General features: G+C 40.9%; 2 protein-coding genes and 1 pseudogene across 2 annotated transcripts; all 3 read right to left on the bottom strand.

Moving 5' to 3' along the window:
* Nucleotides 1–1,030: 1,030 nt before the first annotated feature.
* On the bottom strand, nt 1,031–2,431 carry LOC110520970 (trace amine-associated receptor 1-like). The gene has a single exon (XM_021598418.3). It carries the CDS (start codon nt 2,429–2,431, stop codon nt 1,400–1,402), a length of 1,032 nt encoding a protein of 343 aa, XP_021454093.3. The 3' UTR covers nt 1,031–1,399.
* Nucleotides 2,432–3,643: 1,212 nt separating this feature from the next.
* On the bottom strand, nt 3,644–4,299 carry LOC149984106 (trace amine-associated receptor 13c-like; annotated as a pseudogene).
* A 12,369-nt stretch (nt 4,300–16,668) lies between these two features.
* Nucleotides 16,669–17,818, bottom strand: LOC110520971 (trace amine-associated receptor 1-like). The gene has a single exon (XM_021598419.3). The coding sequence runs from the start codon at nt 17,695–17,697 to the stop codon at nt 16,669–16,671; it is 1,029 nt and encodes a 342-aa protein (XP_021454094.3). The 5' UTR covers nt 17,698–17,818.
* Nucleotides 17,819–18,566: the final 748 nt, after the last annotated feature.

An 18,566-nucleotide genomic window follows, 5' to 3' on the forward strand; every position in this document is an offset into this window, starting at 1 on the left:
ATGCGAAAGACAGATCTATAAATCACATTTCTATGTGAATTTGGTAGGGTCGCCCCAAAAAGTTACATATTGTAGCTTTAAATTAGTGTATTTATGTACAAAAATAATACAAGAAGAATTGAGTTGAAACATGGATAATGTGTGGAGTACTGTGGATACTACTAAACCTTGTAAACCTCCAAGGCCCATGTTGCCCAGGGTTAAGAATGTACATTGTAGATTAATATTATTACATTGTATTGTACTATACCCTCTAAATATTATTATTCCAATCTGTTGTTTTTTTAATATTCCTTAAAAAAAAGAAAAAAGAAAAACGGGACCGCGGACCCCACGTTGATAACGCCTGCCCTAGAGATCTGGATTGCGTGACCGGTCAGTAATTTTGCCATGATTACTTCGATGTTTAGATAGCTGGGTAGACTACCTTCCCTAAGGGGGGCCCCTAACCGACTGCTTGTCTCTTATTCCTAGAAACGGCACTGTTCAGAAACTATTCTATTCTTATTTACGATAAAAGTGACTCCAAAATGACACACAACATTATTTACCATTCGTTTCTATCGGGCAATACATTTCAATTTTGGCCCATTAAATTACTGGTAATTTATACATATTGAGTGTGCGACTCTCTTTGTTTTTCTAGTTTATTCACCGTTAGACAGCACCTCTACACTGAATAATTTTCTCTGGGTGTGCGCCAGCTCACGCTTTTTATTACACACCATTATGTGAAACCCGACCAAAACAAACTGCAAAAGCATCAGACAAGTTTGTAGAGCCACAAGCTTGATGCAGTCATTGTGTGCTAGGAATATGGAACCAAATACTACATTTTTGACAAAATGTAACACACTATAAGTGAATTTGTCCTAATACTTATGACACCTTCAACTTCAGGGGACCACAGATGTAGGATATTTTGCTACAGCAGGAAAAAGATTCAGCAGCAACAAGAAATGTGGATTATAATGAATGGACACTTTTGTATTGGCTGATATTTTATTTGCCATAACAAAAAATCTAAGTGGAAATTAGAAACTTCAGAAGCCTTTTTAATACTCAAATACACTACAATTTTGCATTTCCTTCTATGCAGGAAAATTCTCAGCAAGAAAGTGTGATCAAATTAAAAACATACTCTGTAGATACATGAAATGCATTAATTTCTAAACAGTAAAACAGATACGTATAAAAAATACCCTAAAATAAAATGTGACAGTCTGTACTGTCACTTCATATGAAATATTTGATCTGAAATGCTGGAGTATAGAGCAAAATTCAACTGGATTGTACTTGTTTTTTACACCTACACACCTGTGTCTGATATTGTTGAATAAAGGACTGAGAGCAAGGCACATGTGTCACACTTCTTTGTCAGTATTAGATTTGGCCATATTTATTCTGAAAACAATTGCATTATTGAAGAGTCAGGTTGAAATATTTGACCAGAAATTATCATTCTAAATGCCCTCCTGAACCAACTGTAAAAGAATGCATACACCATGGGATTAATAGTTGAATTCAAATAGCCAATCCATACAAATGTTACAAACAAAACGGGTGGGGTAGAGTAACTAATAAAAGGATCAATGCAGTTGACAACAAAAAAGGGTGTCCAGAATGATAGAAATACCCCCATAATGACAGCAAGTGTTTTGGTGGCCTTCCTCTGTGATTTGCCTACTGAGTTCTGATTGGTTGTACCCTGAATAGAGCGTGCCTGTCTCTGTGCTATTAGGAAAATCTTTAGGTAGATGCTAAGCATCCCTACTCCTGGGATGTAGAATGAGATCACCGAAGACACAGTACTCGACGCTTTGTTTTGAAACAAAATACATTCTCCCTCACAGGCAACATTATTATAGTAAAAATCCTCCATGCCCCAAATATTGATCCCCAGAAATATCATACAAAACCCTACTACGGCAGAAACCGTCCAGATGACCAGCATCATAATCAGAACAACATGAACAGTTATTTTAGTTCTATAAAGGAGAGGGCGACACACTGCATAATACCGATCAATAGAAATAAAACACAAGTTAAGAATGGATGCAGTGCACAACATGACATCAGTGCTGGTGTAGATTTTACAGAATAAATCGCCAAAATACCAGCAGCTTTCCAGTGAATGTACCATGCTGGGAGGCATCACTAAAACCCCCAAGAGGAGGTCTGACACAGCCAGAGAGAGGATGAGGTAGTTGGTTGGGGTGTGGAGCTGTTTGAAGTGAATGATGGGGATGATTACAAGAAGGTTGCCACACACTGTGAGAACAGACATTGAGCCTAGTAAGAGATAAAGTAATACTCGTATTGTTGGAGGAAAGATTGATCTTTTGCAAGACCCATTCATTGACTCAAAACATAGAAATATATTCTCAACAATATCAGCCTTGCTGAGACTGATTCCTGGTTCCATTGTCATTGTTGAAAGAATCTGGAAAAAATGTAATAACATGATTGTCACATTAGTTAGTAATATACATTTTAAGCAATTACATTTTGGAAATTACATTATGCATGGTTTAATACAAAACAAATGAAATGCTGTATTCTTCCCCACAGTATACTGTCACTTAGTAAAATCTATTAAATTACTGTTGCTTATTAATTGGAAATATTTTCACAAACACCCAAAGGGACATGCTTTTTCCATTTCAAAAGGTGTGACATTCAATGTAAATGTTTCCAGTTCAGCAAGTATAATTTGTTTTCGTGGTGCTTCATCATAGCTTACCTCTCAGCCATGCAGATGATGCATCACATGTGAATCCCTTATCTCTGGTCACAATGTGATACAAAAATCTGAACTTGAATCTCATGCTTTTGTACCTATAGTCTATTAGCATAATGGTGATTACAATATCCTTTTGACCAATCAGACATTTCTACATTCAACTCTACAGGGCACTCAAACTGATGATGTCGTATGGTTGTCATCACTCCCCTCAACACCATTGTGGATAGTATCAAGTATCATGCCATTTTATAATAGACTCAAATTCAGATTTTGAAGTCAAACATTGTTACACAAAAAGAAAGTCAAATATAGAGAGCAGTACAATGTGCAAAATATATTTCTTAAATGCTTCTATTCAGTTTACTGGGGGAGGTCGGGTAATGTAAGTCCCGTGCAAATCGACATGCTAACGATTATGATCACACTTCCTCAATTCAAATATTATGGCGACACTATACCAAAGATGGTTTTGAAACTTGGGAACCAAACTCAAGTTATCACTGTTGCCCTGTTGTCGCCTAGCCCTAGACTTGTTGAAATACATTATCTACACGCGTAAAAAAGAACCCTGCAGGCTTCCGTCATAACTATCAGTATGAAAAAAGGTAAGAATGACAGGGGGTAGTTTGGAAAACACTAATCCGGTCCGAATCGTTCTCTGGAAGAACAGACATCCTGGGTTAATAATTACATAACCAAATGTTCTCTGGTAATACTAGTCCCGTGCAAATAGGGTTTAAAAACACTCTATTCAGGGTGAGCGTGTCATTGCTTAGGTAAAACAAATAAAAATACAGCCACTAAGCCACATACATTTATTGACATTAATCCAACAAATACTATTTTCTGGGAAGTAAATTACCTGGCACATCAGTCTGCCCCTCCAAAAAAGGTCCCTTATGTTTTCAATGTGACAATAAGATGAAGACGTTTTTGGAACCAATAATAAAACACGGCATAGATGATTGGATTTGCAGTAGAATGAAAGTAACGCAGACAGATAAACACTTCAAATAGAATGGCAGGTGTGCTAAAGTTTGTATGTATCAACTACGGCAGTAACAAAGATAGGCAGCCAGGAAAAAGATGAAAACACCCACCACAATGCCTAATATTTTAGCTGCTTTTCGCTCTGACCGTTGAGACACCATGCCTCTACCTCCCTCAAAGGATTTAAAAAAAATCTGTCTTCAGTCTTTCTTACATGTTATTTTGCAACCAAAACTGTTCTGGTATACAAACTCCCCATAATAGAGCATGGAAAGAAAAAGCTATCAATTTGTCTATGGAGCCCCACAATGTATTAAAGAAAATATTCCGACTTCCCAGGCAATATATGGGTGCAAGGAATTTATCCAGGTCACTTACATTTGTCTTTTAAGATAGTAGGCCATAGGAGTACAATGCAAAATGGCCCAACTGGCAAAAACCATGAGCCATGCAATTGGTATAGTAATCTTGGTGGAATAGCGAAGTAGATTGTACACAGCCTCATATCGATCTATGGCTATAAACACCAGGTGAAACATTTCAACAGATGGTGCCAGAGACATTGTAAACATGTGAGTTAGCATGTGGAGCTGATGTATGTGAGCAAAGGATGCATGGTGCAGGAGGCATTAGATTCTGGATAACATAACAGCTTGAGATCCCACTAAGCACGGACCAACAGCAAAGTCTTTTTTTTTGGTGCAGTCAGGACCGGCCTTGATTTCAATGCCCCAAGACAGTTATGTTTGGTTCAGATTTGGTCCGGACCGGCCTATTGTTTTCTTGTGATGTTTTGTTCCAGTTTGGATCCCAGTAAGTGTAGCTGCTGCCTTTGCATACTTAAAGGCAGTGTTTCCGCTTTAGCGGAGACTGCACTCACGGTAAACGCTGCATATGTCGGCTCAATCACCTTTACATGTCAGCAATACTATTTGGCCCAAACATAGACGTCTATGATTGGTTCAGATTTTGGTCCGGTACAAACCGGACCAAATCTAAACCGATCATAGGTCCTCTAAAGTTGAATGAATTGGTGCCGATTGTGAAAGGCTGACTGAGGACATTTTTGCTGAAGAATGTGTTTATTTTCTATAATTGTATTTAGATTTTAGTTTATTGATGTGAATATTGATGTGTATGTTGATGTGTACAGTGCCTTCAGAAAGTATCCAGACCCCTTGACTTGTTCCACAATTTGTTAAGTTACAGCCTTATTCTAAAACAATTCTCATCCATCTACACACACTACCCCATAATGACAAAGCGAAGACAGGTTTTCAGAATTTTTGAAAAAACTGAAAAAACGTATTTATATAAGTATTCAGACCCTTTGTTATGAGACTCGAAATTGAGCTCAAGAGCATCCTGTTTCCATTGATCACCCTTGTTTCTACAACTTGATTGGAGCCCATCTGTGGTCAATTCAATTGACTGGGCATGATTTGGAAAGTCACACACCAGTCTATATAAAGTCTCACAGTTGACAGTGCATGTCAGAGCAAAAACCAAGCCATGAGGTCGAAGGAATTGTCCGTAGTGCTCTGAGACGGGATTGTGTCGAGGCACAGATCTGGGGAAGGGTACCAAAAAAATTCTCCAGCATTGAAGTTCCCCAAGAACACAGTGGCCTCCATCATTCCTAAATGAAAGAAGTTTAGAGCAACCAAGACTCTTACTAGAGCTGGCCGCCCGGCCAAACTGAGCAATCGGGGGAGAAGGGCCTTGGTCAGGGAGGGGACCAAGATTTCAATGGTCACTCTGACAAAGCTCCAGAGTTCCTCTGTGAACATGGGAGAACCTCGCCATCCCCAAGCGGTCGATCAGTTTGTCCGCCCGGGGCATGGGGTAGGCATCGAACTTACTGACCTCATTCAGGAGGGGAAATGTGAAGCCCTAAGAAGAAAAAAAATGTTGCCATTAGGCGATGGCCTTGTCCCCTGAACCAAGAGGCAGGTGAAGTCATTCCTGGGGTTAGCAGGATACTACAGTCGGTTTGTACCTAACTTTGCTGCAATATCTTCTCCCCTCGCAGACTTAACGAAAGCATGACTACCCCAGACGGTGCGATAGACGGAGCACACAGAGGCGGCATCTCAGGCCCTGAAGGATGCTCTATGTTCGCACCCGGTACTTGTCACCCCCGACTTCTCAAAAAACCTCCTGGTCCAGACAGACGCATCTGACACAGGGGTAGGGGCCGTTTTGTCCCAAGAGCAGGAAGGCGAGGAGCACCCAATCATGTTTGTCAGTAGGAAGCTCCTCCGGATGTAGAAGAAGTACTCAATTGTTGAGGAGTGCCTCGCCGTGCAGTGGGCACTGGACACCCTCAAGTATTACCTCCTCGGAAGTTCGCCCTGATCACTGACCATGCCCCTCTTGCGTGGATGGCAAGAGGTAAGGACACGAATGACTGTGTTACCCGCTGGTTCCTGGCCTTACAACGATTCTCTCTCTGTTTTAATCTCTGCACGCTCAACCCAACACCCCACGGTTGGGTGCCGTGGGATCGAGCGTACGGAGATTACCATGGAGGAGCTGGTGGCTCAGCTCATCCTAAGCCAGCAGAAGCAACAGGCTCTCCAGGAGCAAGCGCTGGAGGAGCAGCACCAACAAAACCGCAGACTGTTAGCGGAGGTAGCCCAGTTGAAGGTTGGGAGGGCTCAGGAGTCTGGCCCGAATCAGTTCCTGGTTCAGTTAAGGGAGGAAGATTTGTGCACCTTCAAGAGGACGGCACAGAGGAAAGGATGGCCCAAGTGGGCCAGCCTGTTGGCACCCAACTTCTCTGGGAAGGCCCAGAAGGCCTAATTTGATTTGAACGCTGACCAGGCCGCGAATTATGGGGGAATCAGATGGGAGATTCTGAGCGGTTATGGATTCAGCCTCACACACCGTGCACAACTGGTCCACGACTGGGCCTTTGACCCCACCCTTTTCCCCCTTGCTCAGATGAGCGACCTGGTGCGCCTGACCAAGGGCTGGCTACGGACTGAAGTACCATCCCTCCCGATGATTGACAAGCTCGTCCTGGATCAGTACCTTCGGGCCCTGCCATACGAGATAAAGAAGACGGTGATCATGCAGAACCCACAGAGCCTGGAGGAATTGCTGACCGCTGTGGAAATTCCCCAGAAGACCCAGGACCTGCTGAGAGGGGCCCGAGTGGAGAGAGGAGATGCGGCGAGGGGGATGAACAACACAAAGAGAGGAGAGGGGCTGAAGGGGGCCCGGACAGAACCAGCCAAGGCTGTGTTGCAGGAGGGTGACCCAAACCGACGACGTTGGCGGCTGCTGGACCTAGATCAGAGACACTGCTGTGAGTGCGGTGAGCCGGGGCACCTCGCGTGGAGCTGTCCCGGCCGGGAGGAGGCCATGCCCTCCACATCCCCCAGCTCTGGGGACTGAATACTTATGTAAATGTGATATTTAAGTGTCTGTGAATGAGATTAGCACCCCGGTGTAGTTTGAAAACATACCTCAATCTAGGGATGGAAGGTGTCACTGTACTCCTAATTATCCCATTGTCTGATGTGGAACATTTACAAGATTGAAATACTGCTAGTTTTGAATTAAAATGCCTTTTTCGGCAGCATCCTAGGCCAGCTAATGCTAAACCAATTCATTGGATTCCACTACACTTCCAGTAGCTACTCAGCCCAATGCTAGGTGTTGTATTTTCATGGAATCCAGTGGTCTGCTTTAGCCTTAGGTTGTCTAGCATAAACAGATATGGGATACCATTAAAGGACATCCCCTGGTCAAAATGGTCACAACATACATTTTGAACTGTTTAATATTCTGGCTGCTCCACAGCCAATGAAATCAGATGATTAGTCAGTGGAGACTCCTACTGTATGTTGTTCACTGTGTCTGATGAGTCCACATGATTCAGTTGATCAAAGTTATTCATCAGTCATGGGCCCAGTTGTAATAACCCTGTATTGTTACAACGCTCACTGTTTATCTTTAAATCTGAAATAGCAATCCATTTCGGGTGCAATTCAATCCATGACACTGAAGATCTGCTCTGTAGAGCGATTTTAAATTGATTGAGCCGACATGTGCAGCATTGACCGTGTATGCAGTCTCCAACACCGTGGGAACATTGTCTTTACATTTCTATCGCACCGTACTGCAGCTCTTCAGCACTACGGATTGAATCAAGCCCTTACTTCTTCAACAATCAATGGGTATACTGTCTCCTTAATAGAAATAACAATTGAGCAATTGGACATCTACAGACTGTGTGCCTTTATGGAGTGTTTTGGAGTACATCAGTGAGTCTGGAGCACCTTAATCAGGACCTCCTACAAACCCCTGCTTTACAGGTCCTGTGATGTAATGGTCTGTAACTCTATCTGTTTGTACACTAACTACAATAATATCTTGCCATGCTGCTTATGTATTCTCTACAGTAGCTGTCTGACAAAAGCATTGACATTGTTTGAGATACTGACTTCTGGAAGTAATAAAATGAACCATGGCAAATGTCTTTTAATGTTCAGACACAAACATTTTGAGAATGTAACTGTTAACTGTAATGATGACCAAGCAGGTACTATAAACATTGGTAAAATGACTGCAGTATGTCCTAATTAGAAGATTTTACATTATTTTGCAGAGACCTGATTAAAAACCACACTAGTACAGAAGAGGTCGGTCACTTTGTGTAGTGAGTCTGTGACCTCAATGACCTGTGCTTTGAGGTGCCCATGGCAACCACTTCATGGCATCAGATGAGCATGTTGAGAGGTCTCCATAGTAATGGTTCTGTTAAAGGTGGACAAATGGAGGATCCACAGGGCTACGTTAACACCTTTTAATGATGATTCCATTCCCACAGGTGTCTCGCCACTCAGAAGGTGTTGATAAACAATAGGGGTGATGTCATGTTTGGCAGTTGGTTCTCATTTTGATCCCATTCCCAAAGGTGTCTCGCCACTCAGAAGGTGTTGATAAACAATAGGGGTGATGTCATGTTTGGCAGTTGGTTCTCATTTTGATTAGGCTCTCTGATCATGCAACTGTAGAGAGGTAATCTGGGATTCGAAAAACAACAGAGGTGACCCCGCCATTTGTTTTGGTTAACAGCTGAGGAATGTGGCTAGAGAAATGTAACCACTCTTCAATTCATAGACAAGCATTAAATGCAAGGACTGACCATAAATAAATAGATTAATAAATAAATAAATATAATGTGCCTCATTTGTAAAAGAGAAAGCACAATTATCACATTATAGTCTACATTCTGGACAGTTTCACAGAGACAGATGAAATATATCCAGGAGTAGGTATAGTTCTGGTTTATAAAACAAGAACTAAAAAGGTGAAGGTGAAAGATTCCAGGTGTAGAAATCCTAGACCCACAGCGCATAGCGGGATTCAGCGGGTGGGCAGAGCAGGATTCAAATGTCTGCTTACAGCACCACTGAGGACACCTCAACTAAAAAAACACGATTTATTTTTTTATGTTTTTATTTAACCTTTATTTAACCAGGTAGGCTAGTTGAGAACAAGTTCTCATTTGCAACCCCGACCTGGCCAAGATAAAGCAAAGCAGTGTGACACAGACAACAACAGAGTTATGAGCAGATGATGATGTGCAAGTAGAGATACTAGTGTGCAAAAGAGCAAAAGTAAATAAAATAAAATAAAAACAGTAGGGGCCTCCCAGGTGGCGCAGTGGTCTAGGGCACTGCATTGCAGTGCTAGCTGTGCCACCAGAGACTCTGGTCGCAGCTGGCCGCGACCGGGAGGTCCGTGGGGCGATGCACAATTGGCCTAACATCGTCCCGGTTAGGGAGGGTTTGACTGGTAGGGATATCCTTGTCTCATCTCGCACTAGTGACTCCTGTGGCAGGCCAGGCACAGTGCATGCTAACCAGGTCGCCAGGTGCACGGTGTTTCCTTCGACACATTGGTGAGGCTGGCTTCCGGGTTGGATGCGCACTGTGTTAAGAAGCAGTGTGGCTTGGTTGGGTTGTGTTTCGGAGGACGCATGGCTTTCAACCTTCGTCTCTCCTGAGCCCGTACGGGAGTTGTAGCGATGAGACAAGATAGTAACTACTAACAATTGGATACCACGAATTGGTAACAAAACGGATGGCACTGTGATAGACTGCATCCAGTTTGCTGAGTAGAGTGTTGGAAGCTATTTTGTAGATGACATCGTCGAGGATCGAATAGTCAGTTTTACGAGGGTAAGTTTGGCGGCGTGAGTGAAGGAGGCTTTGTTGCGAAATAGAAAGCCGATTCTAGATTTGATTTTGGATTGGAGATGTTTAATATGAGTCTGGAAGGAGAGTTGACAGTCTAGCCAGACACCTAGGTATTTATAGTTGTCCACATATTCTAGGTCGGAACCGTCCAGAGTCTGCCGATAAGAATAAGGTGATTGACAGAGTCGAAAGCCTTGGCCAGGTCGATGAAGACTGCTGCACAGTACTGTCTTTTATCAATGGCAGTTATGACATCGTTTAGTACCTTGAGCGTGGCAGAGGTGCATCCGGAAGCCGGATTGCACAGCGAAGAAGGTACGGTGGGATTCGAAATGGTCAGTGATCTGTTTATTAACTTGGCTTTCGAAAGACTTTAAATAGGCAGGGCAGGATGGATATAGGTCTGTAACAGTTTGGGTCTAGGATGTCACCCCCTTTGAAGAGGGTGATGACCGCGGCAGCTTTCCAATCTTTAGGGATCTCAGACAATACGAAAGAGAGGTTGAACAGACTGGTAATAGGGGTTGCAACAATGGTGGCAGATAGTTTTAGAAAGAGAGGGTCCAGATTGTCTAGCCCAGCTGATTTGTACGGGTCCAGGTTTTGCAGCTCTTTCAGAACATCTGCTGTCTGGATTTGGGTGAAGGAGAAGCTTGGGAGGCTTGGGCGAGTAGCTGCGGGGGAGGCAGAGCTGTTGGCCGGGGTTGGAGTAGCCAGGAGGAAGGCATGGCCAGCCGTTGAGAAATGCTTATTGAAATGTTCAATTATCATGGATTTATCAGTGGTGACCGTGTTACCTAGCCTCAGTGCAATGGGCAGCTGGCAGGAGATGCTCTTGTTCTCCATGGACTTTACAGTGTCACAAAACCTTTTGGAGTTAGAGCTGTACCAGGTGGGTTCCTTGATGATTTGTATGAGGTTGATTATCGGACTGCCGGGGTGTTAAGCATATCCCAGTTTAGGTCACCTAACAGAACGAACTCTGAAGCTAGATGGGGGGCGATCATTCTGAAAGGATCTTGTATTACTCACAGATTGTTTTTGGTGGTATACAGTATCTGGGTGGGTCTGTCCCTTACAGAAAAACATATGATTTCACGTGGAAAATCACATGATTTCACATGACATTTCACATGCGAAATCATGTGAAAATTAGTTTAAAAAAATATCTTCACATGTGATCACGTGTAGTTTCATGTTATCACATGTTGCTTTACATGTTGTCACATGTTATCACATTAAATAAGATCACATTAAAACATCGCACTGCTGGCTTGACTCTGAAGCTAAGCAGGGTTGGTCTCTGGATGGGGAAACCAGATACTGCTGAAAATGAGTTGGAGGGCCAGTAGGATGTAGTCTTTCCTCTGGTCTAAAAATAAATATCCCAATGTCCCGGGGCAGTGATTGGGGACTTTGCACTGTGTAGGGGGACAATAAATGGGTGTCCTGACTCTCTGTGGACACTAAAGATCCTGTGTGTAACCATTTTCGTTGGTGGAAGGAGAGGAGGACCAATTGGCAGCGTGGTACATATCCATACTACTTTTAATTAAGGATGAATACACGAACCAAAACGATAAACGAACAGTTCTGACAGGTGCAACAAACACTAACCAGAAAATAACTACCCACAACCCATAGTGGGAAAATAGGCTGCCTAAGTAGGGTTCTCAATCAGAGACAACGATATACAGCTGCCTCTGATTGGGAACCATACCAGGCCAAAACCAGAAATACAAAGAATGCCCACCCCAACTCACGCTCTGACCAAACTAATATAGAGACATAAAAAAGGAACTAAGGTCAGGACGTGACACCGTGGCACATATCGTAATAGTACTGGTGTCAACCCCGGTGCCCTGGCTAAATTCCCAATCTGGCCCTCATACCATCATGGCCACCTAATCATCCCCATCTTCCAATTGGCTCATTCATCCCCTCGCTCCCCTGTAACTATTCCCCAGGTCGTTGCTGTAAATGAGAATGTGTTTTACATGGTAAAATAAGGGTAAAATACATCAAAATAAAAAATGGCGTGCAGCGTATAAATGCTTCATAAAGCCTTCATAAACACTACATAAATATGTCACAAATCATCTATAACCGTATGTAATGTCTATAAATGTGGCGTAACTGTGTGACATAATATGACAAACATGTGTTTTATAAAGGGTGGCATAAGCACCGCTTTATAAGTCATGTTAAATTGTGTTCACAACAATGCTTAAACCACATCAGGGGACGACTTTTGAGGTCTGGGAAAAATCGAAGAAACTTTCATTGTACAGTTTTTTTGGTTACTATTGTTGCACAATAAGTGCACGTGATGAGTTCGCAAATCAAATGGCCACCTTTGGTGCCACTGGACAGCATAAAACGAGTAAGTTAAAGAGGTTTAAAAATATTTAAAAAGGGATCCGCCCCTTTTTTTTCAAGGGATCCGCCCCCTTTTCTCGCCTAAAATGACATACCCAAATCTAACTGCCTGTACCTCAGGCCCTGAAGCAAGGATATGCATATTCTTAGTACCACTTGAAAGGAAACACTTTGAAGTTTGTGGAAATGTGAAAGGAATGTAGGAGAATATAACACAATAGATCTGGTAAAAGATAATACCAAGAAAAAACAAACCGTTCTTTTGTATTTTTTTTGTACCATCATCTTTGAAATGCAAGAAAAAGGCCACCATGTATTTTTCCATCCCTGGTGCAATTTAGATTTTGTAACAGTGTATGTGCACATTTTCAGACTGATCCAATGAACCATTGCATCTCTGTTCAAAATGTTGTATCAAGACTGCCCAAATGTGCCTAATTTGTTTATTAATAACTTTTCATTTAAAAAATTGTGCACTCTCCTCAAACAATAGCATGGTATTCTTTCACCGTAATAGTTAATGTAAGTTGGACAGAGCAGTTAGATTAACAAGAATTTAAGCTTTCTGCCAATATCAGATATGTATATGTCCTGGGAAGTGTTCTTGTTACTTACAACCTCATGCTAATTGCATTAGCCTACGTTAGCCTAACCGTCCCGTGGAATGTATTTATTGTCAGTTAAGTGTTAAATTACATAGCTGTTGTACCTAAATCGTTATTTCAAATAATTTCAGTGACTTCACAGCAGTTACTTGCTATACTTGCTATACTTACCTAGCTAACAAAATGTATGTAACTAGTAGGTTCAGCTAAATAAAAATCCCCCAAGATACACCGAATCAAATGGAGTTTCCAATCTCCCCTTTACAGAAATGCCCTTATCCAGATGGTGTGACAAAGGAATTTCCTAACAGACCTGCTCATTTTCTTTGTTGTTACTTTTAAGGTTGGAACCAACATGTAGTACCTCCAGCAGGCAAAGAGTCAAGAACCATTCATCCGCCAGCTCAGAAACAAGCTACATGTCACACCCTGACCATAGTTTGCTTTGTGTGTTCTATGTTTTGTTTGGTCAGGGTGTGAGCTGAGTGGGCATTCTATGTTGGATGTCTTGTTTGTCTGTTTCTGTGTTTGGGCCTGATATGGTTCTCAATCAGAGGCAGGTGTTAGTCATTGTCTCTGATTGGGAACCATATTTAGGTAGCCTGTTTGGTGTGGGTGATTGTTCCTGTCTTTGTGTTTGTTACACCAGATAGGGCTGTTTTCGGTTTTTCACGTTTTCTTGTTTTTGTGTATTGTTCTATTTTCATCTTTATTAAAGATGTATCACAATAACCACGCAGCGTTTTGGTCCGCCTCTCCTTCAACAGAAGAATCCCGTTACACTACACTCTTCACATCCCTGTGTAATGTTCAATGTAATTGCATTGCTGAACCGTTTTAAACTGAATGTATTTGTATTGTTTTAAAAATGTAAAAATAAAAGGACGTTTATTAGTTATAATTCCCTAAGTGTTAATAAGGGGTATATCAGCCTTCATATTGGTATGTGAACCTCATTACGATCTTACAGACAGACTGCAGAGTTCTGTACTTGTTCTTTATGTGCTCTTGAATAAAAATGTATGTTGAAAAAAATGATAAAAATACAATATGAAATCATACGGGAATGAGTTGTCCATCTTGATAATATTTTTCTCTACAAAACTGACAGGTGCTCTAGTGAAGAAGTAATACAAATGGAATGTGGGAAAACAAATAGATACAGTACATGCCTGGAGTATTTAAAATGCATTCAAATGTACCATTTCACGTTGCCATCCTTCCTGAGATGACTGGGCTTCAGAGGCTAAATGTTCCATAACTTGCTTGCATCTCAGACACAGATGGAAAACACAGGGCCAAGTAAACAAAGGAAAGAATCAATGTATATAGCATAGAGTACGAGTTATTTGTTATCACATTACAACCTACATTATGTGCCAGATTCACAGTTCCAGATTAATATGTATAGTACCAGTCAAAAGTTTGGACACACCTACTCATTCCAGGGTTTTTATTTATTTTTTATTTTTTTATTTATTATCAAAACTATGAAATCACACATAAGGAATAATTTAGTAACCAAAAAGTGTTCCAAATGAAAATATAGCCACATCAGGCTACTTTGAAGAATCTCAAATATTAAAAATATTTTGATTTGTCTAACACTTATTTGGTTATTATATGATTCCATGTGTTATTTCATAGTTTTGATGTTTTCCCTATTCTACAATGTAGAAAATAGTAAAAATAAAGAAAAACACTTGAATGAATAGGTGTGCCCAAACTTTTGACTGGTACTGTATATTGTGTGCACACTGTTGGTCAGTTGTTATGAGATTGTCACGCCCTGAACTTAGTTATCTTTATTTTATTAATTATTTTGGTTAGGTCAGGGTGTGACGAGGGTGATATATGTGTTTTTGGTCCTGTCTAGGGTTTTAGTATGTTTATGGGTTTTTTCCAGTCTAGGTGTTTTTCCAGCAGCTGTTTATCGTTGTCTCTGATTGGGGACCATATTTAGGTAGCCATATGCCTGGGATAGTTTGTGGGTTATTGTGTATGTATTAGTTGCCTGTGTCAGCACCAGTGGTTTATAGCGGCGCGTTAGTTTGTTTACGTGTGCTTCCTTTAATAAAGTGGAATGTATTCTCATCACGCTGCGCCTTGGTCTCCTTGTTACAACGAACGAGAGAGGACAATTAAGGGATATACAGTATCATGTGAAGTATAAATTACGATCTTCAAAAAAATTGTATCACAGAAAACATTACACATTGTCAACAAAAATCATCTTTATTTCAATAATATCACCTAAGTGCAAACATGTTTTCACCATGTCATTTAGACAACATCATTCAGCTGGAGTTACAAAACAATTCATACAAAACTGAGAGGATACGACATCCACAGAGATCCTATAACAATGTACAGTGTGTGTGTATAAGATATGGGAGAGGAGAGGCTAACTCCTACTAGATTACATGGATTGATTTCATGTTTCGGGGCCAACTGGATTATACTTGTTTTTTAAACCTACACACCTGTGTCTGATATGGTTTAATAAAGGACTGAGAACAAAGGCACGTGTCACGTATCTTTGTCAGTATTGATTTGAGACATACAGTGAGCTCCAAAAGTAATGTTTTTGGTCTCATATTCATGGCACACAATGACTACATCCAGCTTGTGACTCTACAAATTTGTTGGATGCATTTGCATTTTTTTTCTCGGCTTGTGTTTCACATTATTTTGTGCCCAATAGATATGAATGGTACATAATGTATTGTCTCATTTTGGAGTCATGTTTTATTGTAAATAATAACATAAGATGTTTCTAAACACTTATTTTGTGGTTATATTTTACTCCCTTTTTCTCCCCAATGGGCGGGTGGGGGGGATCTTGTCTCATCGCTGCAACTCCCCAATGGGCTCGGGAGGTGAAGGTCGACATGACCTGCCAAACCGTGCTTCTTAACACCCGTCCACTTAACCTTAGCCAGCTGCACCAATGTGTTGGAGAAAACACCGTTCAACTGATGACCAGAGTCAGGCCAAGTAAAGCTCCCCCCTGGGCAAACCCTCCCCTAACCCGGGGGGAGGTGTGCGCCGTCCTATGGGTCCCCCGGTTGTAACAGCCTGGGATCGAACCCGGGTCTGCAGTGACGCCTCAAGCACTGTGATGCCTCAAGCACTGTGATGCAGTGCCTTAGACCGCTGTGCCACTCGGAAGGCCCGTTTCTAAACACTTCTACATTAATGTGGATGCTATCATGATTACGGATAATCCTGAATGAATTGTGAATAATGATGAGTGAGAAAGTTAGAAGCACAAATATCATACCCTCAAGACATGCTAACCTCGCACCATTATAATAACGGGAGGTTGGCATGTGTTGGGTGTATGATATTTGTGTGACTGTAACTTTCTCACTCACAATTTAAAGTAAAAGTGACACCAAAATTACACAATACATTATTTACCATTAATTTCTATTGATAGAATTTGTAGAGTCCCAAGCTGGATGTAGTCATTGTTGCGTGCAATGAATATGGGAACAAAAACCTACCTTTTTACTACTTTAATCCACACAAAGGTGAATTCGCTCAAATACTTTTGTTTTACTAAAATGGGGGGGATTATGTACAAAAAGAGCTGTAATTTCTAAACAATTCACCCAATATGGATCAAAATATCCTCAAATGAAATCACAATTCAAATCCAAAGTGCTGGAGTACAGAGCCAAAACAACAAAACGTGTCTCTGTCTCAGTACTTTTGGAGCTCACTGTACTTATTCTGAAAACAATTGTATTTCTGAAGAGTCAGGTTGAAATATTTGACCAGAAATTATAATTCTAAACGCCCTCCTGAACCAACTGTAAAAGAATGCATACACCATGGGATTAATAGCTGAATTCAAATAGCCAATCCATATAAGTGTTTCAAACAAAACAGGTGGGGTAGAGTAACTAATAAAAGGATCAATGCTGTTGATGACAAAAAAGGGTGTCCAGAATGATAGAAATACACCCATAATGATAGCAAGTGTTTTGGTGGCCTTCCTCTGTGATTTGCCTACAGAGTTCTGATTGGTTGTACCCTGAATTGAGCGTGCCTGTCTCTGTGCTACTAGGAAAATCTTTAGGTAGATGCTAAGCATCCCTACTCCTGGGATGTAGAATGAGAGAACCAAAGACGCAGTACTCGATGCTTTGTTTTGAAAGAAAATACATTCTCCCTCACAGGCAACATTATTATAGTAAAAATCCTCCATGCCCCAAGTACTGAGCTCCAAAAATACTATACCAAACACTACTATAGCAGAACCAGTCCAGATGACCAGCATCATAATCAGAACAACATGAACAGTTATTTTAGTTCTATAAAGGAGAGGGCGACACACTGCATAATACCTATCAATAGAAATAAAACACAAGTTAATAATGGATGTATTGCTCAACATAACATCAGTGCTGGTGTAGATTTTACAGAATAAATCTCCAAAATACCAGCAGCTTTCCACTGAATATACCATGCTGGGAGGCAACACTAAAACTCCCAAGAGGAGGTCTGACACAGCCAGAGAGAGGATGAGGTAGTTGGTTGGGGTGTGGAGCTGTTTGAAGTGAATGATGGGGATGATTACAAGAAGGTTGCCACACACTGTGAGAACAGACATTGAGCCTAGTAAGAGATAAAGTAATACTCGTATTGTTGGAGGAAAGATTGATCTTTTGCAAGACCCATTCATTGACTCAAAACATAGAAATATATTCTCAACAATATCAGCCTTGCTGAGGAGACTGATTCCCCGTTCCATGGACGTAGTTGAAAGAATCTTATCTGAAATATAAAATATACATTATTGTCTTAAAATTAATACTAGTTGGAAATTATTACATTATGTTGGATGATTTAATTAAACAAATTCAAATGCTGTATTTTTGTCACTTAATAAAATGTATTAAAATGTACTTTACTGTTGCTTATTCATTGGAAATATGTTCACAAATACCACAAGTGTTTTGCCATTTCAAAAGATGGCTAAGTAAATTTTTCTGTTCAGTTCAGCATACCTTACCTCTCCTCAGCCATGCAGATAGTGATGTATCACGTGAATCCTTTTTCTTTGGTCACAATGTGATACAAATGTGAACTTGACTCTTGTGCTTTTGTACCAATAGTCTATTACCATAATGATGATCCCAATATAAAGTTGACCAATCAGAAATTACTACATTGAACTCTACATAAAAAAAATCTGTGGCAGAACACAACATTTGATGACGTCATAGTTGTAACCACTCCCTTTGAGAGGATGTGATAGTCTCTTTCATCGACCACACGACCATCCAATCAATAAGCGCATTACACATTTGACTCTTTTTGCCTAAATTGTTACAATAATTTGATGATTCAATCCGTATTGCCGAAGTTTCGCATTGTAGCCCAATTTACCTTTAAAGGCTATGTTCCATTCAGGGCATTATCAGGATTTACCTTTACATTTTAAGAGTGTGTGTGTGTGTGTGTGTGTGTGTGTGTGTGTGTGTGTGTGTGTGTGTGTGTGTGTGTGTGTGTGTGTGTGTGTGTGTGTGTGTGTACAGTTGAAGTCAGAAGTTTACATACACCTTAGACAAATACATTTAATCTCAGGTTTTCACAATTCCTGACATTTAATCCTAGTAA

The sequence above is a fragment of the Oncorhynchus mykiss genome, chromosome 4, assembly GCF_057628025.1.
Source record: "Oncorhynchus mykiss isolate SJ-2025 chromosome 4, ASM5762802v1, whole genome shotgun sequence".
Lineage (NCBI taxonomy): Eukaryota > Metazoa > Chordata > Actinopteri > Salmoniformes > Salmonidae > Oncorhynchus > Oncorhynchus mykiss.

Bases quoted from the DNA above. Each gene is read 5' to 3' on its own strand.
- LOC110520971 (XM_021598419.3), bottom strand. From the start codon at position 17,697: ATGGAACGGGGAATCAGTCTCCTCAGCAAGGCTGATATTGTTGAGAAT.
- LOC110520970 (XM_021598418.3), bottom strand. From the start codon at position 2,431: ATGACAATGGAACCAGGAATCAGTCTCAGCAAGGCTGATATTGTTGAG.